General features: G+C 32.7%; 4 protein-coding genes across 5 annotated transcripts; all 4 read right to left on the bottom strand.

Annotated features, from left to right (window-relative positions):
• Positions 1-798: 798 nt before the first annotated feature.
• On the bottom strand, positions 799-2,440 carry LOC108917211. 2 transcript variants are annotated; one of them, XM_018723709.1, is made up of 3 exons: positions 2,336-2,440; positions 1,772-2,243; positions 799-1,720 (listed from the first exon to the last, which is right to left on the bottom strand). In XM_018723709.1, exons 2-3 carry the CDS (start codon positions 2,237-2,239, stop codon positions 1,709-1,711), a joined length of 480 nt encoding a protein of 159 aa, XP_018579225.1. In that variant the 5' UTR covers positions 2,240-2,243; positions 2,336-2,440; the 3' UTR covers positions 799-1,708. The 2 variants fall into 2 exon arrangements, with proteins under 2 accessions (XP_018579225.1, XP_018579216.1); XM_018723700.1 differs by having other exon boundaries at positions 1,772-2,440.
• A 1,545-nt stretch (positions 2,441-3,985) lies between these two features.
• Positions 3,986-5,532, bottom strand: LOC108917309 (dynactin subunit 5). Its single transcript, XM_018723853.2, has 4 exons — positions 5,389-5,532; positions 5,150-5,337; positions 4,944-5,055; positions 3,986-4,860 (listed from the first exon to the last, which is right to left on the bottom strand). The coding sequence occupies exons 1-4, from the start codon at positions 5,434-5,436 to the stop codon at positions 4,660-4,662; spliced, it is 549 nt and encodes a 182-aa protein (XP_018579369.1). The 5' UTR covers positions 5,437-5,532; the 3' UTR covers positions 3,986-4,659.
• A 1,051-nt stretch (positions 5,533-6,583) lies between these two features.
• LOC108917260 (60S ribosomal protein L31) lies at positions 6,584-7,640 on the bottom strand. Its single transcript, XM_018723769.1, has 3 exons — positions 7,583-7,640; positions 7,111-7,340; positions 6,584-6,788 (listed from the first exon to the last, which is right to left on the bottom strand). The coding sequence occupies exons 2-3, from the start codon at positions 7,332-7,334 to the stop codon at positions 6,638-6,640; spliced, it is 375 nt and encodes a 124-aa protein (XP_018579285.1). The 5' UTR covers positions 7,335-7,340; positions 7,583-7,640; the 3' UTR covers positions 6,584-6,637.
• Positions 7,641-12,332: 4,692 nt separating this feature from the next.
• On the bottom strand, positions 12,333-18,478 carry LOC108917444. Its single transcript, XM_018724041.1, has 2 exons — positions 17,630-18,478; positions 12,333-13,226 (listed from the first exon to the last, which is right to left on the bottom strand). The coding sequence occupies exons 1-2, from the start codon at positions 18,476-18,478 to the stop codon at positions 12,333-12,335; spliced, it is 1,743 nt and encodes a 580-aa protein (XP_018579557.1).
• Between the last annotated feature and the right edge of the window lie 4,907 nt (positions 18,479-23,385).

Below are 23,385 nucleotides of genomic sequence, written 5' to 3' on the forward strand. Positions count from 1 at the left end.
GGTCTTATGATTTTGGAATCAAGAATTCTAACCCAATAGTTTATGTAAAACCTCTGTTAAAATGCAGTTTCTCCGTACCAACGTAAATTACTATTAGTCCATGTGAAGTAAATGATCCTATTAAAAATCCATTGTTACAAAAATTAGACATCTGACCAGATAATTCTTCTGCATATGAAAGGATCTTCCCTCTTTCTTTCTTCTCACCACCTACAGAACTCTATAATCTCCTTGGTTTATATACGCATTTTTCTATGAATTAATGCAGTCGATAATTTAGACCCAATTTACTCGAAAAAGGTTCATTTTCGAACTATGAAACAAGAGAACAGTTTTTGTTCAGAATTGATTCAGGAAAATTATAAAACTAGGATATGCAAAATTATGAAGAAATAACCTTGAGGACAAGTTGGGCTAGGCCACCCCTGGTGTCAGATCAAAAATAAGTGCCATATAGTTTTAATGACCGTTAATAGATGTACACTTCACCCAAAAATTACTTAAATCCCTGAAAGGGTTTTTAACTTATTGTGGAAAGTTATTATTTTTTTCTAAACGATACCCTGTAACTCAATGAGAATTTTAATCTCATTTTGGTCTGCTCTATCCCCTGGTAAATTTTTGTATGCCCACACTGGGACACCCTATATATACGTCTTTTGGGGTCGCTGAATCCGGGGTCCATTCCACACCTGTTCAGGTCTGCTAAATACTCAAGTTGTAAATTCATTTTAAGCATTTATGCATATTAAAATTTGATATCAAATAAGATTAAAGAAAGCAAGCTTTAACTCTTCACATTATTATTTTAATGACATTTTTTATATTTATTTTTCGTGGAAACACGAGTGCCTGACAAAACTAACAAAAAAAATGTTCCACTACACACAATCATTTTTAAGAATAAAATGATTTAAAATTTTGTTTTTGAATAAATAAAATAACCGAACAATGAAACAAATATGTTGTCAAACTAGTAAAAGGCTAAAAAATTTAAAGGGTGCCATTCCAGTTGATTCTAGGTTTTCGAATTAAGTAAAATTGATTAAAATGTAATACGATTTTTATATACATCTACCCAAACCAAAAACTATAACCTACATGTAAATTAACAAAAAGTTTGCAAAACATTATGATTAAATTAATTAATGTCACTTCTTTATAATTTATCGTAATATTAGTAAAAGACATGCAAATAAGAATATTTGAAATCTAAAAATAGAATGAAAAAAGTTGCAATGCGAGAACATCAAGTAACGTAAATTTCCTACACTAACTTTAGATGATCCAAGTTATTTTAGCCAAAATCTATTGTTACGTTAAAATTTTTGGATTAACATATATAATTATGAAAGTACTTCCAAATTTGTCCAAACAGTCAAAAAAATCATATTCTCGTTGCAACAAAAATTTTAAAAATATACCTATCTTTCTAATAAAAAAAATTTATCTTATAATTGTATCTCAAACTATCGACTTCTCTTTCTTACCTAAAGTATACTTATACTACTAATATACTAATACTAATCTTAACAATTATCTTTGTTACACTATTTTACTATTTGTATGTTGTCCAATAAGAGAAAAACTAGATACGATTTCTGTCCGACATAGGGCAGGTGGTTTTGTTCAGCCATATGTATGCAATGAGAATGGATTCCCATTTCAGAGGTGGCAAACGATCGTACAATTGTCTTATTATTTCTCTTTACGAGATTATCTGGAAGAGGCATTAATAAAATTTGTTTTAAGGTATGAAATCGGTACTCACTGTCCACTGTTCACTATCATCGGATAGTGCTGACCAGGAAGAGGATCTAGAAGTTCCTAAAGATCGAGGCTCTTCGGAAATGTTGTGTATTGATCCTCTATTCCCTTCATAACTATGTTCTTGTGCTTGTCTTGCTCCTAAAGATGGGGGTTCATCAGAAATGTTTTGTATTGATCTATTGCTCCCGTTGTTACTGTGTTCTTGCACCTGTCGTACTGCTCCTAAAGATGGGGTTTCTTCAGAAATGTTTTCCCTTGACCTCCTTCTCCTGACAATAATGTGTTCTTGCGCTTGTTGTCTTGTTCGTGAAAATGGGGGTTCTTCGAAAATGTTTTCTCTTGATCTTCTTCCCCTGCCACCACCCAATGCTTGCGGCTGTTGTCTTGTCGTCATGTAAGTATAAATGACCGTTCCAACTGCCACGATCAGTATACAGCCAAGAGTGATGGGGTGAAATTGAAACGGCATTTTTCTGTAAGCTTAGAATCCGTAAGAATTCTTGGTATGACAGCTGACCAGCTATGAATGAAGCTTAAAAAAATTCAATTATTTTTTAATACTTACAAAATAAAAAATTAGATGAAATGTGAAAAACAAATTTATCTCCCTTATCCTGCGATTTATATCGGAAATGTAAAGTTAGGGATTTCACACCTATTTTGAGCAGGTTAGCCAATTGTACTGACACTGACTCAGAGCCAGTCCTGCCAATGACATATAATATAGACGGTATTAGCACAGAATGGTATTTATATTCTGTGGTATTAGGTATACTCCCATTTTCAAATTTGGCTTATTGATTTAATTAATTTCAAAATCACTTCAAGGGTGGTTTTTTACTATAACTTTATTAAAGCTAAATGAATTTTATTGATAATCAATTTTCGTGACAGGCAACCAGATATACTGAATTACTCTTGAACTTTTATGACCCATTTACACAAGGCCAGTTGTGAAGACATTCCACTAAGCCAGTCCAACATTGGCATCGTGTAAATGAGACAGTCCTGTAAATGGAATGTCTCCAGCCATTGTCCCAAGCCACTCCACTAATTAGAACGGTTTCTAATTTTAGGAGTAAATAGCATCCCCCACCACTCAAGAAGTGGATTGGCTTGTGTAATGGCATTTGTGAGAACGTACGTTCCTAGCCAAGCCTAGCCTAGCCCTAGCCTATCGATTCTACACAACCGTATATACTAGACCACATAGATTATTTAAAGATACTAGCCTGGTGGATGACGGACTGGCCTACGTGTATTCTAAACTTCAATTGAATTTTTATTGGATTGTCCTCAACTTTGTCATTGGATTGGCTTAATGGAATGTCTTCACAACTGGCCTCATGTAAATGGGCCATTAAGATCCGAGGTTTATTTGCGCAGTGATCCACAAAGAGAGAGTGACGTAATACTACGGATTTTTCAAAGGTTACTTCAATAAATCCGTGCTTCATGTATAAAAGTTATACCCCTATGTGGTGGTATACATGATATTTTTGCGGTTTCCACGTTATCCATGTGGAAGTGGTAAATGATGATAAATCATGTAAGCGAACATTTTTATTCATGCAGATGTTACTATAGTAATGGGAGTATAAACAGTCAGAATTTAACTAATTTAAAATGTATGAAACACGAAATAGCTATTTTTCTACAAAAGTGGGCTTTTTAATTAAAAAGCCCACTTTTAACAGTTTTGTAGAAAAAATAGTGTATGATATACGTGTTAAAAGTGATTTTATTTTGTTCGTGAAGTTAAAAAACTCGCTACGCTCGTTTTTTAATCATCTTCACTCACAAAATAAAATCTTACTTTTAACAAGTATATCATAAATAGCTATTTTGTATCATGCCACGCACTTTACCTCTACTAATACATATAAACTCGATAATCTATAAAAAATAACAAAGTACACAGTATGCAGTGATTTATGGACATGATTTAGATATTCAAAAAATCATACGAGTCAAAACTTTATTAGTCCGACTTCATAAGACCATTATTAAGGATGGTCCAAAATTAGAAATAGAGATCTCGTGTACAACCCTAGCCCACTGACCGCCTGTAACAGTACAACACTCGGTACAATGTAGGGCATACACATAAAAAATAATAGCAAGCCATCAATTTATAATCTTGTTTCCTAATACATTCATTCAAGTTAGGAGGGGTTCTAAATTAAAAATAAAAAAATGTTAAATTTTACAAGGTTCTAATTAAATTTGAAAACAGTATTATTGTACATCAATCAGCACACGAAGGTTGGAATAAATTCCTTCAAAATTCCCGTTTTCCTTTTTGAAAATTTAGTCATGGATTTTTAAACTAAACTTCATGTGTACAGGGTGGCCCAAAAAATGACACTAAATTAACTGAACTGAACAGTATATATTAATTTTTTGGTAATATGGCTACCACCTCGGTTTATATACATAGTTTAGTTTATTAGTTTTTGTGTAATGGTACACGGTACTTGCAATGATTGTTTTGTGTTTTGATCGATTACTATAAAAATTATACTTAAAATAGGTACTGAATTTTTGTTTGCTTTAAAAATCTCTAAAGTTCCATCAATAGAGTTTCAAGAAATCTATTTTACAGACAGTATACTTATTCCTATTTTCCATTGCTTACTTTTTTTTTCGTAAAATGAGAATATAAAACTTTTTCACCTAAGACCTTTTGATTATATGTAATGTTCTTGGAAAGCTGTATTTTAATTTCATTTCCCTATAAATGTCACAACCTGTACAGAGGTAAAATATATCTAAGTGATTATTTATTAATAAAAAACTTATGCTTATACATACATAGATTATTTCAAATAAATATTATTAAATACAAATATAAATGGAATAAAATATAATCATTTTTGAAGCATGAAATTAAATTAGTTTGGTTGGTTGAAAGTGTTGATAATATCCTTTAGTGAAATCCACCATTAAATCGGCTTGACACTCAGGCAATTCACCAATTTGTGTTCCTGGTGAGCCATTATATCTTGCAAATGGAGGCACCACTGTCTCAGGAGCTAAGATTGTGTTGTCCTCTATGACACAGCAATCTTTAAGTGTACACCGACGGCCCTACAACAGTTAAAATAAGCTTTCTAATAAAAATTGATCAAACAGGGTTTTTGTATGTATTTTATACTATTTTAGTCACTCACAATAACACAATTTTTTCCAATGTACACATAATTGCCCACAATAGCTGCATTCACTACAGATCTTTCTCCAACGTAAACATGATCACCCATCGACAAAGGAAAAAATGCTACACTAAAACATGATATAACGATATACCAACAGAGCTAATAATAATAACTCAAATAGCAGTATTTAAAATATATTTTTAAAAGCAAATACAGATTACCCTTTACTAAATTTCTTATAAGGAGGCCTCAGAACAGCTTCTTTGCTAATAATACAGTATCGTCCTGTTTTAACATTGGCTAAGTCACCCCTTATAATGGCCTCTGATTGTACTATCACCTTGCCTTGTAGCACAATGTTTTGCGAGCCACATAATACTGTTTGTCGACATACTTTATTTCCAGAGGCCTAAAATTTAAATAAAATAATTTCGTTGTTTTATAAGATTTTAGAACTTACAGTTTCAACATAGTCGCTTTTATTATAATTAATATCTCTTAATTCCATTTTGGTACAACAAAAAATATTACAAAGGAACAGTCACCCTAACACCTAACCTAACTAAACGTAATTTAATTTGACATTTGACATTTCATTTTCATCATAGGATCCAGGGAGACTTCTCCATGATAGGATCATAGCCAAGGATTTTATACATTTATACATTTTATACTTGTATAAAATCCTTGGATCATAGCTACCAAACAAATAATAGAATCATAGTATCTGTTTCTACGATTGGAGCACTCCTCGTGTATTTTTACACTTTCCAGCGTACAGGAGTGTGATACAACGAAGTGATCTACTTTCCTTACCTCCTGAGTCAGGAGTCCTGACCCTTTGAAACACAAATCGATTTTTGTGGTGTTGGATGTTCAGGCTTTCCCTTTTTCTTTTAATATAGCATTATAGAATAGAATGTAGTGCTGTACCCTTTAAGGTTACGATAGAAAGTAATCTATTTTTTATTCGTGCATGAAGTTTAGATTATTTCTTTATCAAAAATCTTATTTATTATTATTATTATCAATAAATAAACGGCCTGCTAATAAAAATTTTCAGGCAAATCGAGATGACTTGTGTGTGAGAATTTGAGAAAGTATATGTTCCAGTACTTCCAGTTCAAGAAGAACCTAATTAAAGTGTTGTGTAATAGTGATTGGTCAGTATTTGTAATTTGTGTAACACTATTTTGTTGCAGCAGCGTTCCGCGTTACTATTATATGAAGTAACTGGTTACTCCAGAACATAAAACTGTGCAACTGCAGAAAAGCAGGTGCAGGTTATACGAACACTTCTTTTTATACAAATAAATTTAATGATTTTAAGGTACTTCTTGTAACATTCTCTTGGTGAAAACATCTGATTGTAAATAAAAATAATTATAGCTACAAAATAATTACTATAGAAAATATTATGAACCACCTATACAATATAAATAACTCAATTTACTGCATTTGATACCTAACAAATTTGCTAGGAATTTGATTAAAATGAACTATTTTCAAAATTAGACATAAATATCAGGTACATTCTCATAAAATGAATTAGTAGTATTTATAGCTGCATAATTGTTTATTACTGTTATATGACGGTGTTTAATTTTTGTAGTTGCTACATTATATTTGGGAATTGTATTCATTAAATAATAAAATATATTGGAAATTGTTTATTTTGGAAACGTTAAATTAAAAAATTACAGTAGACTCTATTCTTGGCTGGCATCTACATTTTCTGTTTGTAATCCTTTAAATGAAGATACAGAAACATAAGTCACAAGAGTATACAGTTTATTCACAGAGTCTTCATCGTCATTTCTTCTACGTGACAAGCGTACACGTACACGGAAAGGTACATTCCTAAAAAAAAAAACAAAAAATAAAATCTGCTTATTTATAAGTAGAATTTGTTTTAATTTGCTTATACCACAAGTATGCTAGCCACAAGCCATAGCAGAGTGCTACATCTGTGAATAGTCATTGCTGTTCTATGCCTAGGCATTCAATATGGCCATACTGGCTGAGTGACCTGCCACACAACTAATCGCCAACTACGTGAACAGATTTTTAATATAGATATTGCTAGTATAATACAATGCTAGTTGAAGATATAAATATATAAAGATATAATATGCAAATAAACATGAAATAAAAATAAATAGAAGAACCAACAGGAACTTACCTGATACCCTTGGACCATAACTGTTTGTTCAGTCTGGTGTCAATCCTAACGTCGGGGGTCCCCATTTGTTTTTCAGCGAACTGGCGGATTGCTTTAATGGCTCGGGGGGCACGTTTCTTAAATCCAATACCATGTAGCCTCTTGTGAAGGTTGACTGTGTATTCGCGGGTAACTACTTCATTAATAGCTGATTTTCCCTTCTTTTCACCTTTCTGTTTGGCCATTTTAAGCTAAAAAGTACCAAAACGGGTTACAAAACCAAAATATTGTGTTGCTGAGAAATAGTCAAAATAACATAACCTATAAATTAAATTTCATTCGAAAAGTGGACATTTCTACTTCTATTAGGAAAATATTATAAGCTATTGTTTAAACACAATAGAATGATTAAAATTTATCTAATTAAAAACTTTATTGCAATATTACTAGCAGGATGATTGCAGATTTTTACAAAAAATATAGCAATACATACCCCTCTGCACTATCTTGCTGTCAAAAGAAACTGTCAGTTTTCGATTTTTGTGGGATTGAAAACAATATTTCTTGAAATTAAAAATCTGTAATATTTTTCTTCTATTTGGTCGGTTTGTGTTAAGATGGCGCTGTTAATTAAAAGAAATCTGTAGTGCATAGGTTTAAATTTCACTTGCCAAAGAATAGGCTGCGCTGTAATATTTTTCTTCTATTTGGTCGATTAATGTTAAGATGGGGCTGTTAATTAAAAGAAATCTGTACTGCAGAGGTATAAATTTCACTTGTCATAGTATAGGTTGCGCTGGAGGCTATGTTGTGATTGTTGATTTAATGAAAGGCGTTTTTTGGGCGCAAACTTTTGAAAAATGTTTTAATTTTAATGATTCATTGCACAGGAAAGTTCATCTAAGGAAAATGACACAATCTTTAAGTAAATAATTGTAGTATCTAGGTTTCAGTTCTAAAATAATGTATAATAGACAGTAAACAACTGTAACACTACGTGTTATGCTGTTAAGGGCCCCATATTCTATAAATAGTGTTTTCCGCAAAGACAAATAATTTCAAACATTTAATAACTGAATAATCTAAAGCTTATCAAATAATAGGAATGTTATGTCATGCCATCTGAGTATTTTCAAAGACGCCGCAGTAAAACGAATAAACAGGTGCAAAAAACGATCAAACCATCAAGGTTTTAGGTACTGAAATCTACGAAAATACTAACTTTTTTATATATAATTCCACATGTAAATATTCTTATAACATTTACTTGCTTAGTCCTACATATAAAATTGTTTACTTTTATTTATAAGTACGTGAAAATAATTCTTAAAATGTGGGGTTAGAATAACAGCAAACGCATGTTTTACAAACGCTTTTTTTTTAGTTATTATTTTATTTGAGTAAATTTAAATGGTAACAATGAATAAACAAAACGTCAAGGATTTCATTTTTGTGCTTACTTTTGTTCTACACGTTTTACTTTTAAAGATTTCAGTACCTAAAAACGCCAGAAATTTCACTATTTCTCGGCCGGGAATATGGCCACCTTAAGTTGAAATAATAATATGGCATTTACTTTCCTTTTTCAGTTTGCGTATTTAGATTTCTTTTGTTTTGTATTATTAAACTTTTATGAATTATTCATTTTTTACAATAATGCATACATCTATTTTGCAATTAGGTAACTGCATTTTCAATAAATAATTCGATTCCACTTTATGACTCTTGTAGTAAATAATAGGTACCTATAACAGTAGCGCTAATTACATTGTTTGAGATTGCTTCCTTAGGTGGTCCCTGCGCAGGATTTGATTTGGCATCGTAGTTTCATTTTAAATTAATTATTTTATCTGCATCATGATAATTACTACCAAACATTTTATAGTTGTTTTTTTTTTCAAGAATTTGACCAACATTTTACCGTGGTGTGAATATAACATAGTGTGCATACGCGCATGTTGTGACGTCATTTTAAAGAAAGACTGACGAAATCATGGCATATACAGGATGAGTCATTAATAATGGTACACAGCTCAATGGCCTCAATGGATTGTTAACGTCAAAATATAGCGCTTGAGCCAAATATACTTTAATCAATTGTTGCTATTTTTCGTTCTACAGGGAGTTAATGTTGAAAAAATATTTTCGATTTTTTGCTATATTTTAAGTATGTATGAACCAATAGTTTTAAAAATTTGTGGTTTTACGTTTTTTGAGACGGCAAATACGAATATGCAAATAGTGTTGGGGTCACGTCTAGGGGGCGCTAGTTGTATTGTCCTGCCAATGTAAAAATATGTCTAACTTTTTATATTTTACAATTTTGAATTTTTTAACTAGAAATTGTTGAACTACGTTCAATTCTAACTAAACAAGGTATACTTGTTACAAATCGATAAACTCGACTGTTTTCGAGATACAGAAATTTTTTTGAAATTCGACGGGAATTAAATTAGAAAATAATAAGTAGTAGGCATGGACATAATAAATTGACAGTTGTCACTACAATACCATATGGGGTATTGTTTTCTAAATTTCTACTCAATTTGATTAGGAAGTAGTTTTTTCCTTGTCGTTATTTTTTAGAGAAGAGAATATCTTAATAGAAATTTTCCACATTGTTGGAAAACCGAAAACGGTTTAGTTTATCGATTTGTAACTAGTACACCTTTTTTATTTAAAACTGAACGTAGTTCAATAATTTGTAGTTAAAAAATTCAAAATTGTATAATACAAAAAGTTAGACAGATTTTTACATTGATAGGACAGTATAACTAGCGCCCTCTAAACGTTACCCCAACACTGTTTGCATATTCGTATTTGCCTCCTCAAAAAACGTAAAACTACAAATTTTCAAAACAATTGGTCCATACATACTTAAAATATAGATAAAAAAGAAAATTATTTTTCAACTTTATTAATTAAATCTACTCAACAGCTGAAACAACAGTCCTAAACTTATTTGATTTAATTTTTTAGGAACAATGATAGCGACTTCAGCTACAGCAGTTTATTTACAATATCGTTTCCTTGGTTTCGATCAAGACAACTATTAGGTTGCAAAATTGTTAATTATGTTCAGACACTCTTATAAGTCGTCAAAATGACATTTGCAAACAAAATAAATCGATATACTACAAATATTTACGAAAAACTGACCATTTCGTATGAGAATTTGCACGACCGAAGACGTTGTAAGACACGCGTGTAAAAAGTTTTCTTGGTTAAATTCACGCGGCTTTTGCTGGTGTTTTTAATTAACCCGTCCGTGCTATAAAGAATGATTTTTTTACACTTAGAAATAAAACTGCGCAATAAATAATTTGTACTCTATCGATCTTATTTAGAATTTTCAAATGTATATTGGAGGTGAAGGTTACTGTAGACCTGCGGGTGAAAATAGTTTTTCAGGAATATAGAATTTTATTTTCACTTATCATAAATGCATTACATAGTGCAGTGCAATCAGTAATAAAACTATGTCTAACAATAATAACATATACATAAAGGAATTGGATAATTAAATTATAGAAACATCGTCAACAGTACATTTCGTGTATACATGAAAAAATAAAAAATATGAGCACACGAAGGTGTTCCGATATGGTAGGCAATATAGAGAATAAAACATATCAATATACATATATATTTCTGCAATGTATATACAATTTCAAATTCTTATGTAAATAAAATGTTTATTTGAGGTAGATGAACAGCACTTTGGGCTTTCGGTAGGTAAGATAAGAGATCTTTACACTAAATTAGGAAGATATAACAAAATTCTTAAAATACTCGACAACAATAAACAAATAATAATCAGTCTTAAATTAAATGGCAAAATATTCTAACACAACTGCTGTATGAAGAATTGTTCTTGTCAATAAAATTTCAAAACGGCCAAACCAGGTTGAACTTTTAATTTTACTAAACATACAAAAAAGTAAAAACTAGTGGAATGTTTTTAAAAAATATTTTGATCGAAAGGCACATCACTCCCTACATAATAATTATTGGTCCTCTGATTAGTTGTGTTATACATTTAGGAAAGTTAAAACAAAAACGTTCAGTCTTGTACAATAATCGTTAATAATAAATAACAGTGTAGCAATATATGAATTGCACTTTTGGTTAATAATGAATGAGCTGAATGAAGTTGAGGGACTAGACCTGGGTCAGTCAAAAATAAAGAAAGGTGTAGTATTGGTCAGTGGTTATGTGTATTCATTCAGTCTAGAAAAATCACAGCTATGGCTAAAACGGCCACTTGTAAGACCTATGGCAACGTGCAATATTATCGTGAACATCGTAATAGCCCATTGAATGTTTGTTTGACTGTAATTGACTCAAAAAATGTATTAAACGAATATAAATTGGAGTTTTTTGTTTTGGAAACAACGTAATGAAGAGAAATAAATAAAAGTACATCGCTTTTTAGAAACGAAAACATCGATTATAGTTTTTAAAACTTGAATAGAACGCTTGTAGGGGCAAACGAACACTTCACTCGACTATTATCCAGTACTTTGCAAGGTTTCAAATAACAATAGTGCAACAAGAACACTCTGACACAAAATACAACTCTGTATATATCAATACTCGTATGGCTTAATGTTTTGAGCCGATATTTTTCGTTTGTTAAATAATATCTTACAGTTTACTTACTCTATCGAAAAATACAATCCTAAAAATCCCAAAACCACAAATATTTAATAGTATAATCACATAGATATTATTCTCCGTAATTTTCCTCAAAAATTAAAGAGGGCCGAACTTGTCGAAACAGCATTAACAATCGGATAATGAAACAACTTCAGCACCTCTACGAACAGGCTTAATGCCCCTCAGCAATAAAACGTTACTATTTACATCTTTTTAAAGATCAACAAACACCACGATGCGAGTATACAGACCAATTTCTTGCTCCCCTCTATCAGTCTCATATAATGTGTAGTAAAATCTATCAGTCTTATGAGTTGCATCCCTTAATCAAGGAACTTGTAGCAAAGAATGAGCTGGTCTCATAGCAAGCATTGAAATAGGCATTCAGTTCTCTCGTTGTTAAAACTACAACCTAGGCTTAAAACTAAGTGAGTACGGGTGGACAACCACAGATATTATAGATATTGCACTGAACTCAGTCAATTCGTAGTAGTTGCAAGTTCATACATAAAATATATAGAATAAAACTTAACACTGGTTTAAAACTATTTCAGCAGAGTTTCTCTTGTGCGGGTATTTACATTTCATTCCGCCTCTCTCTCGACGCTCACCTCTCTCCTCGCCGCCTCTTCCTTTATGCTCTCCATCAGCATCTCCTCTTTCTTCATGATAGCGGAGACCTGGTTCATAGGTGGCATGATGACTCTGGACTCCCTGGATTCCTTTCGTCCGATTGATAGATCCTCCACCTGGTCCTCTTCCTCCTCGTGATCTCTCTCGGAGCTTCCGTTGGTCTCGCTGTGACTGTGGGGTGCTGGGGAAGGGGTCAAACTGCTATGCCTCATGTACTTCAGCATTGTGGGACTGGGGCTTGGACTCCTCGCCCGTCCGTGGTTGCTCGGACTGGTAGAATGACCAGACGCGACTGCGTGAGCCGCAGCAGCAGCCGCCATAGCGGCCAAGGCTTCCCGTTCGTCTCCTCCACGGTTCTCCATGGCGTGCTGGAGGAAGGTGGTGGCATCTATCAGAGCGGAATTGTTGTTTATGGGTCCTTCGTCGGTCTCGGACAAATGTCCTCCATAGGGGGATCCAGTGCCGTAGGGGAAGCACGCTGTACTGCCGTTGGTACCTCGTTTGAAGGGTCTACTGGTGGTTATCCCCAGTTTTTTAACTTTGTCGTAGAGCGTTCGAGATGGTACGCCGTATTTTCGGGCCGCTTGTAAGGCCGACATCCCGTTTCTCACCGCTTCTATGGCGGACATGATTTCGTCCCTCGAATACTGCTTGTAGCGTTTCCATTCGGGTTTTTGGGAAGGCACGTAGGTGGCTATGCCGGAGCTTACTCCTCTCATCTCGTGAGAGAAGGATTGGGGCGAGGATGAAGGTATGGCTAGCTTGGATTTGTCCTCCTCGTCATTCATCAGCGTGAAATCGGTATACGGCGATTGGGCGTCCTCGGATGGTTCATTTTTCACATGCTACAAAAATAAACAGTCGTATAAATAATGTGAAAATAGTTATTTTTGATTCTAGGTTGCGAAGTATCGCTTTGTATTTCAGAATGGAGAATTTTTTGTATCAGAGTTAGAAAACCATTCATGAATGTAAAAGCGACTTCGCAACTGGATATATAATATTTTTTCGAAAACTGCTTCAAAATATTGTTAAAATTATATAAATCTTGACATTCTTAGGAACATGTAACAACCAAAAATATCAAGAGTCGTTTGGTTCTGGTCACGATATTTGTTTTACTTACCGTGTTGAAGAATCTGTGAAAATATTAGTGTTAAAAATTACGACTCAAGTGTTAAGTATGAATGAAGTAAAAAGCGAAAGGGATTAGTCAAGTGAAGGAATATTTGTAACAGAAACATGTAACAACCAAAAATATCAAAAGTCGTTTGGTTCTGATCACCATATTTGTTTTACCTACTGTGTTGAGGAATTTTGTGAAAATATTAGTGTTAAAAATTACGACTCAAGTGTTAAATATGAATGAAGTAAAAAGCGAAATGGATTTGTCAAGTGATGGAATATTTGTCTTTTAAAATATCGAAAGCCGCAGAAACTGAATTTATTTTTTTTTCCTCAAAAATCTCCAAGATAATAAATACTATAACGACTTCAAAAGGTGCTATATTGAAAAAAAATGAAAACATTTGAAAACGATTTACTTATTTTGAACAGAAATGATTCCCCAAAGATTTTGAAGAATTTAGAAATCGAAATAGTTAAGAAGCTCATGAAGAACATTTTTGTTAATAAGATAATCCTCGGTAATTTATCTAATTTTGATGATTTTTCAGGTTCAATGGTCATTGAAGAGGCTTTTAGAAGAGAAGAACAACTAATAATGACAGTATAAGACATGGAAAAACAAAGGTTATGTGATTATCATAAAAATCCCTGGCAGCGAGACACATACTCAGAGGACATTTGTCATTTTAAATGTATAGCATATTACATTAAATCGACCATAAATTTACTAAAAATTGCAATTTTTTCATGAGATATGTCAACAGAAAATTCACTAAATAAGTGGTTGGTGTTAATAAAAGAGAAGCACTCCAAGAGAAACCCTTGCATATTTCAAATTGGCGCATGTGATATTGGGAACAAAGTAAATAATGATATTTGGCTAGAATAATGTTTGCAATTGATATATATGAATTTGAAAAAAGTGATCATATTATTGAAGCAATTTATCATGATAGTCCAACCAAATTACACTTGGAGAAAAAAAAAATTGTTACCTGGACTTTTATAAGTGAAAATGGCAAAAGGGTTTATAATAAACCTAAAAAAAATAAATGCGTGAGCAGAAGCGGCGAAGGATTGATTTGGGGGGTTGAAAAGTTTTGAAAAATTGTATTATTTGGATTTCTGGCGAAAGTTGACGTCAAACATAAAAGTATTCAATACAAAAGTAGAAGATGCAAAAATCTACTTTTGTAGAGGTCACTTTTTAACATAATCTCAAAATTTCCGAGTAAAATGCAAAAAACAGTTTTTTTCTGATTTTTTAGTTTTTTATTTCTCATTTCCGCAAAAATAATTTAATTTTGACTAAACTTGGTGAAAGTATACCTTTCTCAGTCTTAAATAACCTCAAATTTTTTTAGATAAAAAATCAAGAAGTTTCTGAGATATTCATTTTTTTCGGCCTGAAACACTTTTATTTCAAACAAAAATTCTACTTAAAAAATCATCGTACAGAGTTCTGCCGGTAATCATTTTTTTCGTTTTGACATATACTTTTTGGTGAAATAAAAAAATCTGTAATAACATTTCAAAAAAAGCAAAAAAATTAAAAATGACGCATCAATGAATTTTTCAGTTATTGTTAATAATTTGTTTAAATTAAAAATCATTCAAAAACTGATTACACCATTCAATTCTACGGAAAAAAAATGTGTCTCATTGTTTGACACAAAACTTTATTTTTGTACAGTATTGCTATGAACGTCTAAGTCGAATTACAAATGCACAAATGATAAATTATCTCAGGATAATTTGAAATTTCTACAATACAAAGTATTAACTGCAAAGTCTACTGTTGACGCGAAATCCGAAAACCCGAAATTTTGCAAAATCGTTTTTATTTTTTTTTCTGGCTTTATTTGAAAATGAATTTTAAATAAATTTCATATTTACAATGCCACTTTTTTCGCTCTATACAATGGCTCAACATTTTTGTAATCCGACGTTTCGTCTTCGACGGGCCATCATCATGTAATTTATTTTAAAATTCATTTTTAAATAAAGCCAGAAAAAATTAAACAATTTAGCAAAATTTCGGGTTTTTCCGAATATTTCCGGAACTACACGGAATTTTAAAACTTTCTAAACAGCATATTGTTAGGTATAAAAAAACACAACTTTTTTCTAATCTGAGCCACCCCCTATCTCTTACCGTTTCCTAGATCCTATTGCTATCCCATCCTTATGTTGGACACAATGTATATCTATAAATTCATCAAACTTTAAAAAAATAAGTACACTAATCGATCCTACGGAAAAAAAAATATTATTTATTTTATTTATTCACTATTCGACTTATGTTTATAGCAATACTATATAAAAATAGTTTTGAGTCAAACAACGAGACAGTTTTTTTTTGTATTTTTTCCGTACAATTGAATGGTGTAATCAGTTTTTGATTTTTTTTTAAATTTAAACATATCAACAATTACTGAAAAATTCATTGCTGCAAGTAATTTTTTACTTTTTTTGTATTTTTGAGCTTGTTTTTGAACTGTGATTACCAATTTTTTTATTTCACCAAAAAGTCTGTCAAAACGAAAAAAATTATTACCGGCAGAACTCTGTACGATGATTTTTTTGAGTAGAATTTTCCTTTGGAAAAAAAGTGTTTCAGGCCGAAAAAAATGAATATCTCAGAAACTTCTTAATTTTTTTATCTAAAAAAAATTAAGGTTATTTAAGACAGAGAAAGGTATACTTTCACCAAGTTTCGTCAAAATTAAATTATTTTTGCGGAAGTGAGATATAAAAAACAAAAAATCAGAAAAAAACCTGTTTTTCGCATTTTTCTCGGAAATTTTGAGGTTATGTTAAAAAATTACCTCTACAAAAGTTGTAGATTTTTGCATGATCTACAACCTTTGTATTAGATACTTTTTTGTTTGACGTCAACTTTCGCCAGAAAGCCCAATGATACAATTTTTCATAACTTTTCAACCTCCCATATCAACCCTCCGCCGCCTCTGCTCACGCATTTATTTTATTATTCGTTTATTATAAGCCCCTTTACCATTTCCACTTATAAATGTCCAGGTAACAATTTTCTTTTTTTTCCTCTAAATGAGTTATTTTGATCGGTTTATGAGAGTTTTCGAAAAATATGTTTTTTGGTAATAGGGTATCTCCTAAATGCATATCATAATTTCAAAATATTGTTTTCTAGAATATTATAGGCCAAAGGATTTCAATAAAACAAATGTCTAAAGACGCTTGTTTTCGGGGTACCTATATGGTGTTTAAAAAAACTATTACACTCATTCAAAGATCTCTGAAAATGTTTGATTCAGATTGATGAAACTGGAACTGACGTAATTAACATGGATTAATTGAATTGGTTCATTAACAGGTGGTGGAAATATCACTGTTACCAAGAACTCCCAGAACTAAGTACGACATCACGGAGTATTTCGCGAATTGCATAAGTACATTTAATTTTCTAACATTATTTCACTTTATTCGAAAAATGTCATTTTTGAGACATTGGAAAGCTTATTGTGTAGTTACTTGTCAAATGGAATGCACAGGATTTTTTGTATTTGTTCAAAATACAGTATAACCATAAAAGATTTAAAAAAATTAGACAAAGTTTTTGTTTCTCTGAGAGCCGTGTTCGTTGCTATTTTTCAGATAATTAAACATTTCCAAGACAATTATTTTTTTTTGGGACCAGATAATTGTTTTTCGAACAAAAATCTTTTTTATGAAAATTGTAGTTATTTAGATGTATACAACTATAAACTTTATTTAATTAAAAATAAATAATAATTCGAAAATGGCACGTAATTCTCAAAATACCGTAGCATTTCTGGGGTTTTTAGTGTCAGTGGCTCCTAGTATCTCTGCTGCTGGTCAACAAATTTGTATGCCAGTTCATTTTTGTCTTTAATTAGATAAATTATTAGTTCAAATTTTATGAATCTCCGTGAACCTCTTCAGAGATATTTGAATATGAGTATGTGATACTTTCTTATAACTTCAACACCTTGTATCTCGAAGATCAATGACTTCAGTCTATGGTTCACCTCTTGGTCTAAAATGATCCAAGTAGCAACATCCAGAAGTTATGACATAGACTTAGAAATCACCCTGCATACTCGCAGAAAGAAACAGTTACCTTAACGCGTTCTTCGGTTGTTCCCGAACGTTCGGCGCTGTCCGGATGGCACACAAGGCTAACAGGTTGAGACGAATCGGCCTGGCCTTGGCCCAGTACCGTCCTCAGGATCGGCGTATCTCTGTTCATCAATAAACTGGACAGCTTCTTCCTCTTGAGCGGGGAAATGTCCGAGCTAGCCGCCTCATAGCAGTTCAGCATGGCAGCAGCAGTGGCGGCGGTGTGGGGGTGGCTGGGGTTAGGCACTGGAGTCGTATGGGGCGGTAAGGGTAGTCCCGGCATCGCCCACATGGGTAAATTCATTCTAGAGTTGTGCTCTTGAGGTTTGGTGGTGTACAAGTTGTAAGGATTCTTGTACATGGAGTTGGTCGAATGCGGGGGAGAACTATTACTGCTGCTGTGGACGGAGCTCTGCATCACCGAGTTCGAAGTGGTGATGGAGGGCGAGTGGTCCATGGGTTCTTCGTTCTTGGGGCTCTTGTTGGATCTGTTCTCCTCCACCAAACCTTTCACTTTTAAGGCTTCCGCCACCTTTAATAAAGCGGCTAGTTGATCCTGGGCTACGTTTACTTCCCCTCTGTACATGTATTCGAGGATAGCCTTGATCTCCGAGTATTTGACGTCTTTCAGGACGACCACGGGGTGCTTGCAAGGCAGGCCGGTGAAGAGGTTTTGGAAATATGGGGAACAGGCAGCGAGCACCATCCTGTGGCACTTGATGGGACCGCCGCCCTCGCATACTAGGGTGACGTCGGTGAAGGCTTCGTTCTGGAGGAGTTCGTCGAAGACGGTTAGGAGGTTCGAGCGGTGGTTGTTCCACCTCAGGCAGTACTGCTGTGCTGTGCCCATTTTGGAAAGTGGTCCACGTACTGGAAACAAAAATCTAGCGTTATAGGAAATATTTATTGTTTAACCATACTAAGCAAAAAAATAAACAAATAAACTGCAAAGATAATGGTAATGCTCATTTTTTAAACATATATGTTCTTTAAATTTTATTATTTATTTTAATACCTGTTGGCATGGCAATAAAGTGGCATAACTGTTAGCGATTTCTGCAACGACTTTTTAGCTATAAATCTATAATTCCAGAGCTTCCCTGGCTCCCGCTAGAGCTCGCTACGATCGAAGGTAATGGAAAGAAGCCAACATCACTAGATTGTCTATTTGTCACAAATTCTATATACAAAAGTCATTTATAAAATACCACTTGAATATTATTTGAAAATTTTGTTAGGTAGAGATTTAATTAATATTTTATGGGTCTGACGATATTTGACAAAATAACTTTATTCATCTACAAAATAGTAATTACTTATATCTGAATAATGTAATAATGGTTTTATGCATCATTTTTAATTTGCAACTAGATATTATTTTATTACAAATTCTAGTTATTAGCCTTGTTTATGTCTGTTAGTTTAGTGTAAAAATTCAACAGCAGTAACGTTGACACTATTTTATAAGCCACGCTATGACATAAGTCAAAGTAAGGGCTAACTTTTGCCCATAAATCTATTACCAGTTGTTCCGAAATGAATGCAACAAATTTGGTCATAGATACTTAAGACAAATTTATACGACCCGTATTTTTTATTTTTGCCAAGTGGCTCCCTCTTTCGGAGTTACAGCTCCTTGAAATCCTCCCTTAGTAGTATTTTTTTATATCTCATAACGCTGTTGTACGAGAATCACTAAATTTTGTACACAGGGGTTTTATGACATGTGGAATCTGATAGTGCTACGCTTTTTGGCGGGAAACCCCTTTAAGACACATTTTCGTGGGTCCCCTTGTCTTTGCAGCCAAAAAATTTAGTCGATAATTAGAATTTCTTAAAAATTATTGATCCGCTAAAAAGGCATTGAATTTAGAATTTTTTTTGTCTCTTGATATTTTTTCCATAAAACCCAATGTTTTCGAGAAAAATGGCAAAATGTGATCGAATGCGCATCGCCAGCCACCTACGATTAACACGTAGAATTTCATACTAATCATCATATGCATTCGGTCACATTTAGTATTTTTCTCGAAACCATTGGGTTTTACGAAAAAAGTATGAAGATACAAAACAGCTTCTAAATTTAATGGCTTTCTAGGGGACTAATATTTTTTTAAGAAATTCAAATATGCGACCAAATTTTGTTGGCTGCAAAGACAAAAAGGTGTGTTAAGGGGTTCCCCGTCAAAAAACGTAGCACTATCAGATTCCACATGTCATAAAACCAAATTTGTACCAAATTTAGAGATTCTCGTACAACAGGGTTCTGGCATATAAAAAAAGACTATTCTTAGGGTCGGATTTCAGGGGGCTACAACTCTGAAAGAGGGGACAAAATTAAAAAATACGGCTCCCCTAAATTTGTCTTAACAATCTGTGACCAAATTTTGTTGCATTAATTTGGGGACACCCGGTATATTACATTTATTACTTATATCATTTTATTATTACAATTTAAGTATCAAATGACCTCTTTCTGAAGAACCCTTTCTTAGATCTAGCGGCTTTGACTTTCGTGCCCCTAAAATTATGGGCAACAATTAGTGCAACGTTGAATGCAGTGTTGAAGTTTAATAGAAATGTCAGGTTTATCCAGTTATCTTTATTGGAGATAGACGTAAACTTAGGTTAATAATTTTATTAATTAAGTATTAATTCACAAGTATGTCGAGCAATGGTGGAGATTCTGGGGAGTACTGTCATTAAGAATTCCCAGAATTTCGACGCCACTGAGTATTTTGGAAATTCTGGATTTAATTGTAATGACATTTCTAAGAAAAAAGTCATTTATTTTATTGGAAAAACTAAGTTATTATTTTTTTAATTTTAAAATGGATAAGATAATATGACGATGTTTGCCAATATCTCCGCCGCTGGTTACAGGTTTATACAGGGTGTTCCTAAATAAGTGTCGCAACGGAAAACTGTAAATTCCTCTTCAAAAAAGAAACATTCTTTTCCTCTTCCATTTTTCTCTTGGTGCTTTCGTTTTCGAGATACACGGTGTTAAAACTTTATTTTTTTTTAATTTTTTGCCAATAAGTTAGGAACCTTTTGAACTACAGGACTGAGTTTTTGTACACACATTACCACTATTAATAGGTACTTTTTCGCACCCTTCTTGAATTCATTGAATGTGCCAGTGGTGGAGATTTTAAGGTATCGTAAGGGTTTTACCCTCCTAACTTTTACGCCACTGGAAAAATTGACATTTGACAGCAAATTCTGAAGCGCCAATGAATTTTACACAAAAAGAGTTCTCTTGGTTCATTGCTCTAAAGTCAACCGTTCTCAAGAAAAATTACTTTTTATGAACAAAAACAAACATTTTGTTAACGTTTCGAGAATCTTTTGTAATTCAAAAGACAGATAGTAATAATTAACAATTTTAACGAAATTTAACAACATTTGCAACAAGTAGCTATTAATAGTGGTAATGTGTGTACAAAAGCTCAGTCCTGTAGTTCAAACGGTTCCTAAGATATTGGCAAAAATATGAAAAAAAGGTTTGATATCGTGTATCTCGAAAACGAAAGCCCGGAAAGAAAAATGGAAGAGGAAACAAATGTGTCACTTTTCAAGAGGAATTTACAGTTTTCCGTTGGGACACTTATTTAGGAACACCCTGTATATCAATTGAGTTAATACCTTTTTCCAATTAACTATGTTATTTACCAAAGTTCTATTAATCTAACTTCGTTAGAGATATTCGAACAAACGTGAAACTTTTTTAAAATGTTCAACACCCTGTATTTCGAAAACAGATAACTTTAGGTCGTCGATTCATCAATCATAAAGTCGTTTTAGTTAAAAGAGATCGCCTTACTTAACATATACAAATAAAATTAAAATAAAGTTGAAAATAGAAAAACAAATAATTACAATACCATAGGAACAAGTCGAATTCAATCTAAGGAGATGGAAAAAATATTTGATATCTTTTGGTTTAGAACAGAAAAATGTATTTTTCAGTTTTTAATTGTAAAATGGTTGATTCAACAAACAATTATTTAAGAGAGCATGTAATTTTGTCAAAAAGAAGCATTGTACATTATAGTTGATTTATATCTGAAATTCACAATAACTTTTTATGCTCATAACACGTAAAAAGCCTTTATCAATGGTCTTAAAATGAATGACATTCTACTCGCTGCTTTAAATAACCATTGATAAAAATTTTAAAACATTTGCAATATATCTATATTTAGAATTAATCTTTTGTTTTAATGAAACGAATCGTTTACAATTACAATTCTCTTTTATCATAATTAATTGTGATAAGTGAGATTAAAATGCTGCTCAAACTTTTTAAAAATGTGGCGAATGCGCCAAGAAAAATGTTTACTGCTAATGTAGTTGTGTAATGTAATCACAAAATTTATGATCATTGAATGTAAATAGTAAATAATAAAATACTATTCCTAATAGGTAAATTCAGTATAATTTTAAATTTAAAGTTTGAAAATAAATCGATATGAAAATAATTTTTTAAATAAACGATGATATATGAGTTGAAGTGATTAAAATATTTTGATTTTAACACTGGTGAGACAGGTACAAATTTTTCTTTTTCAAATGCAATGGTTTTTACAGTTATTCTCTTTCTCTTCAGTTATCTTAAAATTGTATTACTACGAACAGTTACAGCTAGAGCGAATTATATTTTTTGGGAAATGTTAATAAAGAAATGGATGAAAAATAGAACAAAATAACTTAATTACAAGAAAAAATAAGCAATCATTTACTCAGACGTTAGTAAATATTGTGTCGGTCGTAAGTTAAAATCCACGAAAAGGCAATAATAAAGCAATTAGTAAATTACCAAACGATATCAGAGGTAAATGACCAGATTTCAGTGTACTTTTCACTCGTCGCTTTATGCAACATATTGTATAAAATACATTGTATAAATGAAGGAATAGAGAACTCATCTTATTTCTAAAAAAAGCTGAATTTGCACAATAACAATCAAGATCTAGCCTAGAAAGAACAATACTACGGCTTCACTTAGGATTTTAAAAGGGAAAAAATAAAAAATAACGCGAAAAATTTAAAATTTGCTTAAAAGCCGTGTACTGTGGTATTTTGTACATTCTATAAAAAATGCATAATAAAAGTCATTTGCACTGTTAAACTAGCCTAGAAAGATTAATACGGCTTACTTGAAGTTTCAAAAGAAAAAAATAACGCGCAAAAATTCAGTTTGAGGCATAAATAGTAATACACAGTGCACTATCACGCTTTACATGCGGAAAAGAGGCGGTCTAGCGAAAAACGCTAAGGCAACGCGCACACAACGGTGACCAAAGTAAATAGACAGGAAAAAATAGAAACGCACCTCGAAATACGCACTGCCCCACACACTACCACACGCACGGGCGATCGGTTTCGCTATGTTTAGCTTTAGCACGAACTCACCCCGTCCCGTTCACGGACAGCCCTCTCATTGGCTGAACCGTTTCCGCTTATACCCCGCCTGCCCATTAGTGTCTATTGCAACCCTTATTTGTCTATCGTGCCAAAATAGGACGCGAGTCGACCCAATTTTTAGTTCTTCGGAGTTAAATGCGAACCGCAATGCAAGTAGGTTCGTTACTAATTTTTTCTTGATCAATTGCACAGAGAAGCGCTCGAAAATTGCAGAATTACATCCGGTTGCGAATTGTGCCTAATTTACGTTTAAGGTTATTCAAATTGTGACGAAACGTACAAACTTATGACACCTTCACGGTTGTCAATTTTTTTTTTAACAATATT

The sequence above is a fragment of the Anoplophora glabripennis genome, unplaced genomic scaffold, assembly GCF_000390285.2.
Source record: "Anoplophora glabripennis isolate ALB-LARVAE unplaced genomic scaffold, Agla_2.0 scaffold3, whole genome shotgun sequence".
NCBI lineage: Eukaryota > Metazoa > Arthropoda > Insecta > Coleoptera > Cerambycidae > Anoplophora > Anoplophora glabripennis.

What these genes read in the sequence shown, in the direction of transcription:
- LOC108917211 (XM_018723709.1), bottom strand. Translation starts at nt 2,239, where the DNA reads ATGCCGTTTCAATTTCACCCCATCACTCTTGGCTGTATACTGATCGTG.
- LOC108917309 (XM_018723853.2), bottom strand. Translation starts at nt 5,436, where the DNA reads ATGGAATTAAGAGATATTAATTATAATAAAAGCGACTATGTTGAAACT. An exon ending in AAAGCGACTATGTTGAAACT is followed by an intron (nt 5,338 to 5,388) that starts GTAAGTTCTAAA and finishes TTTAAATTTTAG; the next exon opens with GCCTCTGGAAATAAAGTATG. An exon ending in TTGGAAAAAATTGTGTTATT is followed by an intron (nt 4,861 to 4,943) that starts GTGAGTGACTAA and finishes TAACTGTTGTAG; the next exon opens with GGCCGTCGGTGTACACTTAA.
- LOC108917260 (XM_018723769.1), bottom strand. Translation starts at nt 7,334, where the DNA reads ATGGCCAAACAGAAAGGTGAAAAGAAGGGAAAATCAGCTATTAATGAA. An exon ending in TTATGGTCCAAGGGTATCAG is followed by an intron (nt 6,789 to 7,110) that starts GTAAGTTCCTGT and finishes TTTTTTTTTTAG; the next exon opens with GAATGTACCTTTCCGTGTAC.
- LOC108917444 (XM_018724041.1), bottom strand. Translation starts at nt 18,478, where the DNA reads ATGGGCACAGCACAGCAGTACTGCCTGAGGTGGAACAACCACCGCTCG. An exon ending in CAACCGAAGAACGCGTTAAG is followed by an intron (nt 13,227 to 17,629) that starts GTAACTGTTTCT and finishes TTATTTTTGTAG; the next exon opens with CATGTGAAAAATGAACCATC.